At 43.0% G+C, this 12,728-nt stretch overlaps 1 protein-coding gene across 1 annotated transcript in view; it reads right to left on the reverse strand.

Annotated features, from left to right (window-relative positions):
• RYR3 (ryanodine receptor 3) overlaps positions 1 to 12,728 on the reverse strand; it is a 573,341-nt gene that overhangs the window by 22,245 nt on the left and 538,368 nt on the right. Inside the window, exons 82-90 of the mRNA XM_052647070.1 lie at positions 12,514 to 12,587; positions 12,241 to 12,258; positions 11,740 to 11,820; positions 11,185 to 11,273; positions 10,141 to 10,269; positions 6,588 to 6,692; positions 4,764 to 4,845; positions 2,772 to 4,105; positions 636 to 694 (exon numbers count right to left, since the gene is read on the reverse strand). Coding sequence (XP_052503030.1) covers positions 636 to 694; positions 2,772 to 4,105; positions 4,764 to 4,845; positions 6,588 to 6,692; positions 10,141 to 10,269; positions 11,185 to 11,273; positions 11,740 to 11,820; positions 12,241 to 12,258; positions 12,514 to 12,587 — 1,971 coding nt within the window. The remainder of the gene's footprint in view (positions 1 to 635; positions 695 to 2,771; positions 4,106 to 4,763; positions 4,846 to 6,587; positions 6,693 to 10,140; positions 10,270 to 11,184; positions 11,274 to 11,739; positions 11,821 to 12,240; positions 12,259 to 12,513; positions 12,588 to 12,728) is intronic.

Consider the following 12,728-nt stretch of genomic DNA (forward strand, 5'->3'; position numbering starts at 1 on the left):
GAATGTGTTTATTGTCTAGCTGGGGTAAAAAAAAAATGTATCCACCCATGAAAAGATGATCAACATCATTAATCATCAGGGAAATACAAATCAAAACCACAATGAGCTACCATCTCACACCTGTCAGAATGGCTATCATCAAAAGAACAGAAATAAATGTTGGTGAGGATGCAGAGAAAAGGGAACCCCTGTGCACTGTTGGTGGGAATGTAAATTGGTGCAGCGACTATGGAAAACAGTATGGAGATTCCTCAAAACACTAAAAAGAGAGCTACCATATGATCCAGCAATCCCACTCCTGGGTATATATCCAAAGAAAACAAAACCAATAATTCTAAAAGATACATGCATCCCAATGTTCATTGCAGCACTATTTATAATAGCCAAGATATGAAAGCAACTGTAGTGATAAGTAGAGGAATGAATACACACACACACACACACACACACACACACACACACACTGGAATATCGCTCAGTCACAAAAAAGGAAAAAAGAAATGTATCCAAAGCTTGCACAATATCTGTTCCTTTTGTTAATAGAACTCAAGCTTTCTATGTACCATAGCCACAGAAGAGTAGATGATATTGAGAACTATCGATCGTAGCAATTAGAATAGCTACGAAGAACTTACTCTGCCTTCTCAGACTCTATTTTTCCTTCTGCTTCATGAGCTGCTTTCATTTCTGCTGCCTAGACAAAATAACAATGAGTTAAACTTTCCTCAAATAAATATGTTCATGATGATGAACCATTTCACTAGCCACTGTGCATGGTCAGAAATCCCAATGGCTCTCTCTCTTTATGCTTTGGCAGTTCTCCGGATCACAGAACGTAAGTGTCCCGCTATACATTACATGGCTCTGGAGAGATCAAAGATTTCAGGCTTGAAAATATCCCTGCTATTATTCAATCTAAAGAGAAAACTTGTGCTAGGACATTGCCTGAGCCCTGTGGCAGTGGTCCCACTGCTCCACGGGGTCAGGGAGAGATGGAACACAAGTCACGGTAGGTCTAATCCAGAACCCGCTTCCATCAGACAGCATCCCTGCCCTGTCTTCAGTCCTCTGCCACTACCCCACCCTCTCTGATGGATGACCATGGCACTGAGAATAAAATTCAAGCTCCTCCGTGTGCTAAGCTGTTTCAGTCATGTTCGACTCTGTGACCCTATGGACTGTAGCCCACCAAGCTCTTCTGTCCGTAGGATTCTCCAGGCAAGAATACTGGAGTGGGTTGCCATGTCTTCCTCCGGGGGATCTTCCCAACCCAGCGATCAAACCCATGGGTCCTGCATTGCAGGCAGATTCTCTACTGCTGAGCCATCAGGGAAGCTCTCAAGTTCCACATTAAGGCCTTTAAAACCATTATGATTATGGCCTTTCTCTCCATCTTCATCTTGTACCATCTGACTCATTTCCAACACAAACACCTAGACCTCGTTTTCTTTCCTGAGACATGCTCCCCTGTACCAGAACCTTAGCACAAGCCATATCCTCTGCCTGGAATATGACTGTCCTGATTTTTGATGTGTCTGCCATTCTTCAGGACTTGGTTCAGATGACACATTTTCAGATGCACCTTGAGCATCCTATTTATAGCAGGGCCCATAATCACTCTGTAACACACAATCTTGTTCATTCATTTCAGCATGTGCTCCAAATGGTAATTATTTATTTGCTATCTTCTTCCACTAGAAGTTAAGCTCCATGAAAGCAAAACTGTTGTCTCTCTTATTAACCAATGTGTTCCCATATCCCAGGAATACAGCCTGGCATATAGCAGGCCTGGAATGAGTCCCTGTTATGTTTCAAACTCTGCTCTAATTCCTGGGTTACACCAGGGAGAAAAAGAGAGTAAGTCAAGTAATACTGTCAGAATGTTTATGATTCTGAAGCTTCCTTTCTTGATGTTCCACACCTCCTACACATCTCCATAGCACTGATGGTCCTCCTTCTTAATATTCTCCATGCTTGTACTGACTTGTCCAATGCCAACCTTTTTCACTAAATCACAGGAACAATGCATTTCTCATTCACCATTGTATTCCCAGAGCCTAAAACAGTGATAAGTGTACATCAACTATTTGGTAAACAGTAATGTAGCTCATGAATAAAGGTTGTCTTTGGACTCTGATCTCTTCACACTTCGCTCCATACTCTACTACTGCTAGAATGATGCTGTGAGTCGGATACTACAACATCCAGAACTTTCGATGGCCAAAGGGCTCTGAATTCTTGCTATCTTATTCACTCAATCTAGTTCACCGACTCAAAGTCCAAATTGGATAGTGGGGGCAGCACAAGGATGAAAATGTCCCCAGCATGACAAAACTACTGGGCACTGTGTAAACTGTATGCTAACATCTGGATCCTTCAGGAGACCGCAGACATATGACCTTATCAGAAAGGTCTCCTTTTACGGTGTACCTGGTTTTCTACTCTTTCAGTTACTGAATGAACCTGTGCGCCTTGCAAACTAACCTAATAAAAGGTGTGGAAGCAAGTGGCAGGTCATGGATCACCCTGTTTGAACTCTTACAATGTAAACTGGAAGACCATTCAGCAACTAGACATTGAGACAACCACCTAAGTCTCTTCTCTTCAGACATGGCAAAGCTGGAATTATCAGATTAGGGTCATCAGGGAAGAGCTGGTGTCTAATACACTATCTGCTCCTAGAGAACTGGTATCAGTATTGACTGCAAGGTAGAGTGGCAAGTCATTTTCTGGGGATAAAGAAAGGTGATACAAACAAGTCATGTGCTTACCTGCGCTTTCCTTTTCTTCCGGACAGTACTCTCTAAGGTAGGGGGTTCGTCTTTGCCAATAATCTCAGAAAGGTCACCCAAACCCACTTCGGGCCCATACTTTAAGCCACCTTCTTTCTTTGGATGGAGTCCAAAGAGGTCTGACATGATGTCTGCATCTCCCTTCTCCCCCTTTACGAAGTGCGCAAGTTCCGTGGTGATGCCTGGCTCCGGCACTTCTGCCCTCTCAGCTTCCATCGCATCATCGTGGATGCCAAACTGGGTTGGGTCAGGCATGTCGCCCAGGATCTTGGTGACTCTTATATTCTTTGCCCCTTCTATGAGTCCCCCTCCGAACACTGTGCCCCAGAGGACCTGAATGATCCCTCCCACTATAGTGAAGAGCAAGTGGAAGAGCCCCACGAACAACGTCCAGAAGAAAGAGAAGAGCAGCTTCACCAGCTCCTTGAAGGTCATCTTCTTCACCTTCCTGTACTGCTTCCTGAGGTTCTTCAGGGTGGCCCTCTTCAGAAAGTTGGCCACGCTTCTCTTCACTGAGGCGCAAGCCATCGCAAATGCAGAGGCACACTCCAAAGACTTCTCCTCCTCCTCCTCCTTGCCCTCCACTTCTAACACGTACGAAGAGTCTCCATCTTCGTCCTCCTCCTCATCTGGCCTGTCGGCTGAGTCAGATTCCGAGATCTGCGATGCTAACTGCATCTCGAAGATGGTGTCCTCACAGAAGTTCACGAACAGCTCCATCTTCTCTTGCTCCCCGCCTTCATTGACAACGTCAAAGATAAACTGTCGCTTAGACTCCTTCACCTGGGGCTTCTCCCACTGAGTTCGGCTGGACTCACTGATCTCAAAATAAACACGCTCAATTTTCTTGGCCCCACCCATGATCTCAATGCGTCCCAGGTATGGTTCGAAGTAATTGAGTACACTTTCTGCTGGGTCCAACAGACACTTAAGGCGAGAATCGTTTGGCATATGCTCAGAGAGGTTTGTCAATAACACTGCCACATTAAACCCTATGTCCTTGGCTGGTTCATGGAACCGGTCAACAAAATCGATGTAATTAAACATGTCATTTTCATCAGCTTCTGCGCACGAAAGGAGAAAGTCTATCTCCGACTGTGTGTACTGCTTTTGCCCTTCCATGGCCTTCTGGAATTCCTTTTTGGAAATGATTCCTTTCCCGTCGGGATCATATTCTTTGAAGGTGTCTGAGCTGGTTAAGTCTTTAAGTTTCAAGAACATGTCAAAGAATTTCAAGATCATTTCTACATTGGTAGATGACTCTACCAGTGTGTCAACCATCTGCTTGCCAATGGTTCCATTTACCACATTCCCTGTGAGGCAGGTTCAAAAAGACACACAGATACATAAATAAACCCAAGTCATCATGGAACTGGTCAGGCAGATATTTTTAGAAGACTTCTATCCCAAATCGGTCAGCTCTTTTTCTGACCGTGACGATCTGGAAACGGGCAGGAGGGAGCAGCAAGCCATAAAGACTATACCACTAGGAGCCAAGGGGAAAGAAACACAGGGAAGGAGGAGATGGCCAGGCCAGTGCCTTTTACCTGGCCTGGGGCCTGGAGAGTGGCTTTGTTATCAGATTATCAGGGACACATAGGGATAAGTGGTGCCCCTCTAATCCCCTTAGACCTAGGAGGGTGCCCAACTAGATGGCTGGCATACACACTGGCAGCCAGATGTATTGAAAAGCAATGGGGAGAGGAGAGGATAGGGAAGAGCAAAGCTTGGAGGTTTTCCCCAGTTCATTCTGGCTTTCCTATTGATACAAAATGAGTTGGTTTCAGGCTTTGTCCATCAGGCCATGTGCCCCTCACTCATTTTCTTTTGTTTGTTTCTGAAAATTTGGTTTTCTAACCAATGTCATCTGGCATCAATGACCTGCCAGAAGGATACTCTGCGTGATTAGTACGGTTAGTGCTCAGACCAATGACAGTCGTGTGAATGCCTAATTATACCAAACAGCCCAACCTTCCAGGAGGGACAGAAGCATCACCACCATGTCCTGAAGGAGATCCAAGAGTTCCTTCAGCAGCTCGATCTGACTGGAATCCTAGAACAGAAACAGGAGATACCCCTGAGCTATCTGATCCCTCAGCAAAGTACAGGGCAGTGAGCAAGGAGAGCCTGCTCTGGGAAGGTCAGGTGAAGGCTGTGTCCATCTCCAGAATGAGCTCCCTTCTCATGGTGGATGCGGACATCTTAGCATCCTCTCTTTGTAGCATCAGGAGGCTCGCTGTTAACAGGGCTCATCCAGAAGAGTTCCTTTACAGTTTTCCTTTTATTAGCACAACATTGTCAGATACACCAATTGTCCAAAACTGCTGAACAACCCAATCCACCAAAGACCCATTAGGCATCTCTAGTAGCTTAGGTTGCCATTTTTCATACTGAAGAATTACCAGTGAGCTTTTGGGGAATACTATTGCAATCCAATTAAATTATCAAGGTTCCAATCACCAAATGGGTTCTCCTTTTTTTCTTAATTTAGGTTCTCTTGATTCTAATCGGTGGTGATCTGGGTACCATTCATCCCTTAAAATGTTGTATCATTGAGGCTATTCCTCCGGATGGTTTTGATACCAGTCTGTTTGGTTTTCATTTCAGCATGGCAGACAAGGACATTGCCAAGTGGGCTCTGGGTCTGATACCTGTGTCACAGAAGGGAAACAACCCTTGGAAGGTCTGAGGTGGGGAATCTGAGGGTGAGATTAAATATATGGATTCTGGGCCACACTTCTTTTACAGATGCTCTCTCACCAGGACACAGTTCTTTGGCTAGCCCTTCAGATTTCAGAAGGCTTTCCTCCCACCTTTTGAGAGTGTCACAGATATCCACAAAACATCACAGAAGTGTAGACTGTTAGAGCTAGAAGAGCCCTCTGAGGTCATCATCTAACTCCCAATATTTTCTAGATGATGAAAGTAAAAACCGGAAAGGGGAAGTGACTTCCCGGAAGACACCCATGAGGAGGTGGCAGGGTCAGGATTTTGTCTCTAGAGACTCTGCACCACGCTGCCCTGTGGGGTTGACACAGCAGTGGATGTATGACTGCCAAACTGGCAGCCCTCCCAAGAACTCTCTCTTCCCATAAGGCCAGAGTCAAAAGGGGAAAAATGAAAGGGGTGAATAGCACATTCCAAAAGAGAGAGGCAGATGTGACAGCCTTGAAAATTTTAGGTACACATTATTCACATGAATGCTGCCAGTGTGACTCTAATCAGCCTGAAACATATCCTAAAGCTCTCCCTCATGTGTTGCCATGGAGAGAGGCGATCCGCTACTACAGACACTACATTTATTTGTTCATAATAAATGCCCTGAGTGATTCCAATTCATCTTGCCAGAGAGATGGGGAGTGAGAAGGAAAGGCAGAGATGGGGAGGAGGGGCAGCAAAGGTTGAGAGAGAAGGGAGATGTGAATTAAAGACATGCAGACATCGGACAGATCAGACAAGGTGGTGGATCATGTTCATAAACTGTGAAACAGTGACAAGGAAGCACAAGGGATCAGCACCATAAAAAGCAACTGTTGAGGCAATGATGGAAAGGATTGGTGGGACGTACACAAAGGAGGAAGCTGTGTTCATGCAAAAGCCTGTCTGGGACCCCCCAAGAGGTGTTCATTCCCATCTCCCATTGAGGCCCTCGTTTTACAAATGAGATCTGATCTGCTTGGCTTTTCCAGGCAGTTGGTCAAGCAGCCACATCCACAGTGGGAAGACCAGGGGGTGGGGACTGACTAAGCATTTCACATCAATGACACATGGGGAATGGGGAACGGGCCACAGTACCTGGGAGAGTTTCATCTGCATGTTAGCAAACACATGGAGGAAGCCGACCACTGCGTCCCACAGCCTGCTGTGAGCCAGGCTCTGCTGGTTCCCAATGCAGGGGCCCTGGGGAGAGGAGGAGATTCTGTTTCACTGAAGCATCACAAGCTGCTCTGAAATTTGCCTTAGTAAGGGCATCTGACATCAGCTCTTTCCAAAGGTCACATATCTTGTAGCTCAATATTTTCCCAGGTTACTTATTTCTTCTCACCCACCTCCACTGTGTGTGCCCCACCCCACAACCCATCCTAAGATCCTATTTTGAGGAAAAGTCACTAGGAACTTCACAGTGTGGTGATTTTCAGAGATTTTCTTTAGCATTTGTTCTTATGTTAAAAAACATTATTTTAAAAGTAAATGCTCTGTTGCTAGGTTGCAGCAGATGAATGGACAAGAAAGCTGTGGTACATATACCCAATGGCATATTACTCAGCCATTAAAAAGAATACATTTGAGTCAGTTTTAATGAGGTGGATGAAACTGGATCCTATTATACCGAGTGAAGTAAGCCAGAAAGAAAAACACCAATACAGTATACTAACGCATATATATGGAATTTAGAAAGATGGTGACGATAACCCTGTATGAGAGACAGCAAAAGAGACACAGATGTATAGAACAGTCTTTTGGACTCTGTGGGAGAGGGCGAGGGTGGGATGATTTGGGAGAATGGCATTGAAACATGTATAATATCATATATGAAACGAATCGCCAGTCCAGGTTCAATGCATGATACTGGATGCTTGAGGCTGGTGCACTGGGACGACCCAGAGGGATGGTATGGGGAGGAGGAGGGAGGGGGGTTCAGGAAGGGGAACACGTGTATAGCTCTGGCGGATTCATGTTGTTGTATGGCAAAACCAATACAATATTGTAAAGTAATTAACCGCCAATTAAAATAAATTAATTTATATTAAAAAATTGCTCTGGTTGAAACAGGCTGAAGGATACTCCTGCCAACTCCAGGCCCCACCTTGGCCTAAGAGGAGTTCTGAGGAGCTCCAGGGTTCCAAGGAGCACAATTTGAAAACAACGAGGCCCATGTGTTTCCACTGTCTGCAGGCAAAGCTACTCATTAAATGTGATGGCCACATGGCTATTTACTCAGGTAAAAAAAATTCTGAGTTATGAATGTTAAACTACTTTTAGGATTTTCTTATAATTAACCTACATGTCAGGTATATCATGTCTATCTTTTCTGAAAGCCAAACAGGGATGACTTGATGACGACTCTGCATTTTCTATGTTAATAATCTTCCCTACTTTTGAAGATCATTATTGAACCACTGTTTCTTTTCTTTTTAAAAATAAATCATTTGGAATTCTTCTGAATGGAGAGTTGTCTGTTCTTATTTATTTAGCACTTATTTACATCAGTATAGGCTTCATGTATTCATTTTATGCTTTGGGTTTTAATTCAATATTACTTTATTTACATTATTTTGTAGCTCTAATTTTTCTAATTTTGGCCATTGGGAGCTCTTTCAGTTGGCTCCTGTATCCCTTTGACACACCTCCACCATTATTTTTTTAGCATTTTCTTGCACTATAGGATTCTCCAGGCTCATCTTGTATGTTTCTTGCTCTAGTTCTAGAATCAGCCATTTCTCTAAGGAGCCTTATTTCCTTTCAATGGAGAGTGGTATTAGGAACCAAGAACTAGGCTCTAGTTGTATTTGCTGCTACTGGGGTATCATTTTTTTAAGTCCTCCTGGATGACAGAGCAGCAGAAATAGATGTGTTTTACTAATCCATGTATATCCACATATCCATAAATATTTCCATATGTAACCACTTATATCTATGTTAAGATGAACATGAGTTTAGCATATGGGTGTCTCTAACTCTCCTTCATTCCCATAGGGATCTTCTAGTCTCCTCTGCTTGCTCATCAGTGAGAAACCTGGCTCATTTCCATTATATTAGGTTAGCCAAAAAGTTCATTCAGGGCTTTCTGTACAATTATATGGAAAAATCCAAATGAACTTTTTGGCCAATCCACTGTATGTACAGTTTCAGAATTATTAACACACCCACATAGGAAAAACATCAACTAAAGTGCTTATTCTTGCCTTTGGTCTTTCAGACTGTTTTCATTTCCAAGGTTTCTTAAGCCAGCATCTTACTCTCTGCCTCTTCAATGAGACTATTTTATGTATTTTTTATACATTGAGTCTTCTGTCACATTCCGCCTATGTTCCTTATGCTTTTTCCTGTATTTTTCTACCCTTTAATTACTCTCCAAATCACGCAATCAATTTTCAAAAGGAACACTGATACTAGTGTTCTAGTGTCAGGTTCTAGAAAAGGCTTGGCTGAATTCCAAAGGAAGAGGTGAGCAGGAGAAATTTTGCCTACATCCCGAAGTCAATTAAGCATGTTTAAAATTCACTGTTCATGTACATGTGGTATGTGATCCCAAGACGCCTCTAGATTCTTTTTTGAAATAAAACTGACTGCTAAAGAATCTCAGATTCACCCCAAATAAGGGTGAATCTTCTTTTACTTTTGGGCTAAGTGCTCCATGAAATTTTCTGGAGCTTAGGATGGGTTCTATAGAGAGCAAATCAGATGCTCGTCAATCTGTTCAATGATCTTCACGTGCTGTGAAACTTCAGATTGGTCACACATTCCTAGCTGTATCTCCCTATCTTTTTTATAATCCTTGAGTAAAGATGGATCAATCTCTTCTTGAACTCCTTCTTCTTTTCAAGTCTTAGTCTTGTGTTTATTTCAGTAAGCAGATACGATCTGAGTGTGGCAGTTGGCTCATCACACAGATCTTAAAAAATATCTTACATTCCATTGCAGAGGACCATGATATGATTACGGATTTTACAGCAAATTCTGCCTGAGGAAGTCCTCTATTCCTTTCATGAGACCACTCCAGGCAATGAATACATAATGCTGTAAGATGTAATAAAAAATGCTGTAAGATGTAGATATTCACCCTGAAATTCACCTGTTGATTTGCCTGTCACCTGTTGATTTGCCTGTCACTGTACTTAGCATATGTGCTTCTGAAGTTCCTTTTCCACAGAGCTGATTTCTGACAAATGAGTAGGCTCTCATGAATTCCGTTTTTAACATCAAGGCTCAAGATAATATCATTGATCCCTTTATTCCTTCATACTATCAATTATTTCTCCACTCCATTCTCCATGCTTACTGAACACTTACGATGTGCCACACATGCCAGAAATGAAGACTTTTGAAACACCTAAGAAATTTTCTGTCTGCAAAAAAATTTCAGTCTAGGAGGGAAAGCAAAACGTTAACTAAATCAATGCGAATCAAGAGTGACAATGCTATATACAAGTGATAGTTGGGTCCATAAACTACAGCTTTTCATAGAGTGTAGGTACTGTTGGTTCCTGTTGTAGATAAGAAATACTGTCAGTGTTAGGGCTGGAGTCACAGTCCACATGTGCAGCTGATATTCTGCAGGGAATACAGGATACGGAATATTAACAACGTTACCTTCGTTTGCAAGCAAACACTTCGTAGCACATACCTGGATGTATTCTGTAAGCGAATTGAAGATCTGCTTGGTGACCGCCAGGGCTTTGGAAAAATTGTGCTGTCCAGATTCATCAATGATCTCCTTCCCTGAGTAATACCAGTAGAAATCACTGATTGATTCCTAAGAACAAACAAGGAGAGTTTAGTATGTCTCACATATCAGTAAGTGAAGCTAAATCTCGTGTTCAGGAAGAGTACAAGAGCATCCTACATTTCCGTGACCACTTTGTTTTGACAGGAGCCTGGGACTCTATGAAAAAGCACAGAGACATCAGATCCCAAGTACAGATACTTCCCCTCCGCAGGAAAGAACAGGTGAAAGAGAGGACAGTGTTCAGCCGGAGCTGAGTGACCATGTTATAGGACAATTTACTCACAATGCAAAACGTTACATTAAAGATAAATATGATCACCCAAATACTCAGCAACGTAATAGCTGGCAGTATCAGTACTAGGCACTGTTCTGAGCACATTACATGTGTTAAACCTCTTCATCAGTACACTCCTCATTTTATAGATGAGGAGAATGGAACACAAGGAGGCTCAATAGATTGCTCCAGGTCATGAACTGGTAAGTGGCAGAACCAGGCTGAGAAACTAGCAAAGAGAAAAGAGAATCTTTTTTTATGTTTGTGTAGATCTTCTTGAAATTATTTGGATTTTCGTTCAAACAATTAAACCAAGTGATGTCTGAACACTCATTTCCCATCACTTTGTGTATCTCTTTTTCCTAGGGAAACTCTGTTTTCACTCACAGACTGTTTTATAGCTCTGGAGCACTGTGGCTAAGTTCACACCAGCTAAAATAAAGTAAACCAGCAGGCTAGAACAGATTTCATATTTAACCGCTCCCTCTTATCATGTCAGTCTTCAAACTCACATTTAGGTATTTGATTTCCCATAAGTGTGTGGACATGGATTACAGTATCTTCTGCACTCAGGCTGGACCATATCCTCAGTTGTCCCTGGTCTTCTGTAACTGTCTTTAGCTTCTAGAAGTGTATACGAGGTGTGCTACCATCCAGCACCCACTCACCTGCAGACGCAGAAGGTAGTCCACAGTACTGATGATGACATTCACGGTGGTGGTGTTGCCCATCTGAGTCCTCAGGAAGTTCTGGAAATCTGAGAACACCAGGGTTGGATCAGAGCTCATCCCTGTCATGGCTGAGGAGCAAGTCTTACCCTCTCAGCTAAGCTCAGAAGAGACACACTATGTGGAAAGCCTGACAAGGGCACCCTGTTTGGGTCCTGGCAGGTGGTCAGAGCACCACCCTGAGCCCACCCATCCCAGTGACACCAGAAACTGGACTTCATGAGCTCTGAGGAACTTGACAGCAAGGGGTGGGCATTTAACTTCAACGTTTGAAGGTTGAAGCAACTTAAGGAAGCAACTTAGCCTGGATGGCACTAAATAGCACTAGCCATGAAGTTTAAAGCTCATGTTACACCGTGTTGTTTAAATTGAGGAATGGATTAACTGTTGTCCTTGAATTAGCAATTGGTTGTGTTTAGGGTGGCAACACGAAATGAATCATAATTTTGCACCTGAATGTTGTTTTCCCTTGACGAATCAATGTGTTCCACTTACCACTGTTGTGTCCTTCACAAAGTAACTGTAGGAATCTAAAGAGATCTCGTGTAAACTCGTCATTCTGGAGTACTTTTTCACCTTGAAAACACAGAATATGGGCAAGCATTTGTTTGCTTTTTCAACATAGAATACCTTCAGATACACATGACTGCAGAAATGCTCAAGGAACTGTGTCAGAGCTGTGTGGAAAGGGAACTTTGGATGGATAGTGACAAATCCAATTTAAATGGGAACTGAGGCAATGCCCAACAAAGCTAGGATTGTCAGCCCTGGGATGCATTTGGAAGGAAAACAACTAGGCTTCTGGCAGTAACGGTTCACAGTCCACAACCCATGCTTTAGAAGATGGAAGACACTTCTTTAATTAAATGACAGACTGCTGATTTAAACTCAACATGCAACCACCAAGCCGAAAATGTGTCTGTGCTGGGCCAATTAAATAAGATCCCTTAGGACTCACACACATGGCAGGAACTCAGGCCAGAGATTCAAACTTACCACGCTCACGAACAATGACTGGTGATAAGAGAAAAACAGAAGAACACAGAGTAAAAAAACCATGAACGTCAAGATAGAGCGTCTTTAGCTAAGACTGGTTCTGTGAACATATCAGCCTGGATGTGCTTTATCAAAACTACGGATGGAAACATCTTGCTAAAATAGAGCAAGTCCTTGGAGGTTAAGTAGCAGTGAGCAGGAACTCTAACCATAAATAGTTAACCAGGATTTTAATCGGAAAGAGAGCAGCCTTCACCTTCGTCAGTTACTTACGTGTTCCTTCCTCAGTAACCATCCCCAGGCCTTCAGCTTTATTCTGCCTCTCAAATGCATTCAAATCAAGGACACTTGTAACAGACGAAAGAAAACAAGGTTCAGGGCTATGCACACTGGGAAAATGGGTTTTTAATGTCAATGTAGCCATCAACTAAGAATATCCTGTCCTTGTATTACCATAAATTACATTACAGTGCAATTGAGTCTAACGG

This window comes from Budorcas taxicolor, chromosome 10, assembly GCF_023091745.1.
Source record: "Budorcas taxicolor isolate Tak-1 chromosome 10, Takin1.1, whole genome shotgun sequence".
Lineage (NCBI taxonomy): Eukaryota > Metazoa > Chordata > Mammalia > Artiodactyla > Bovidae > Budorcas > Budorcas taxicolor.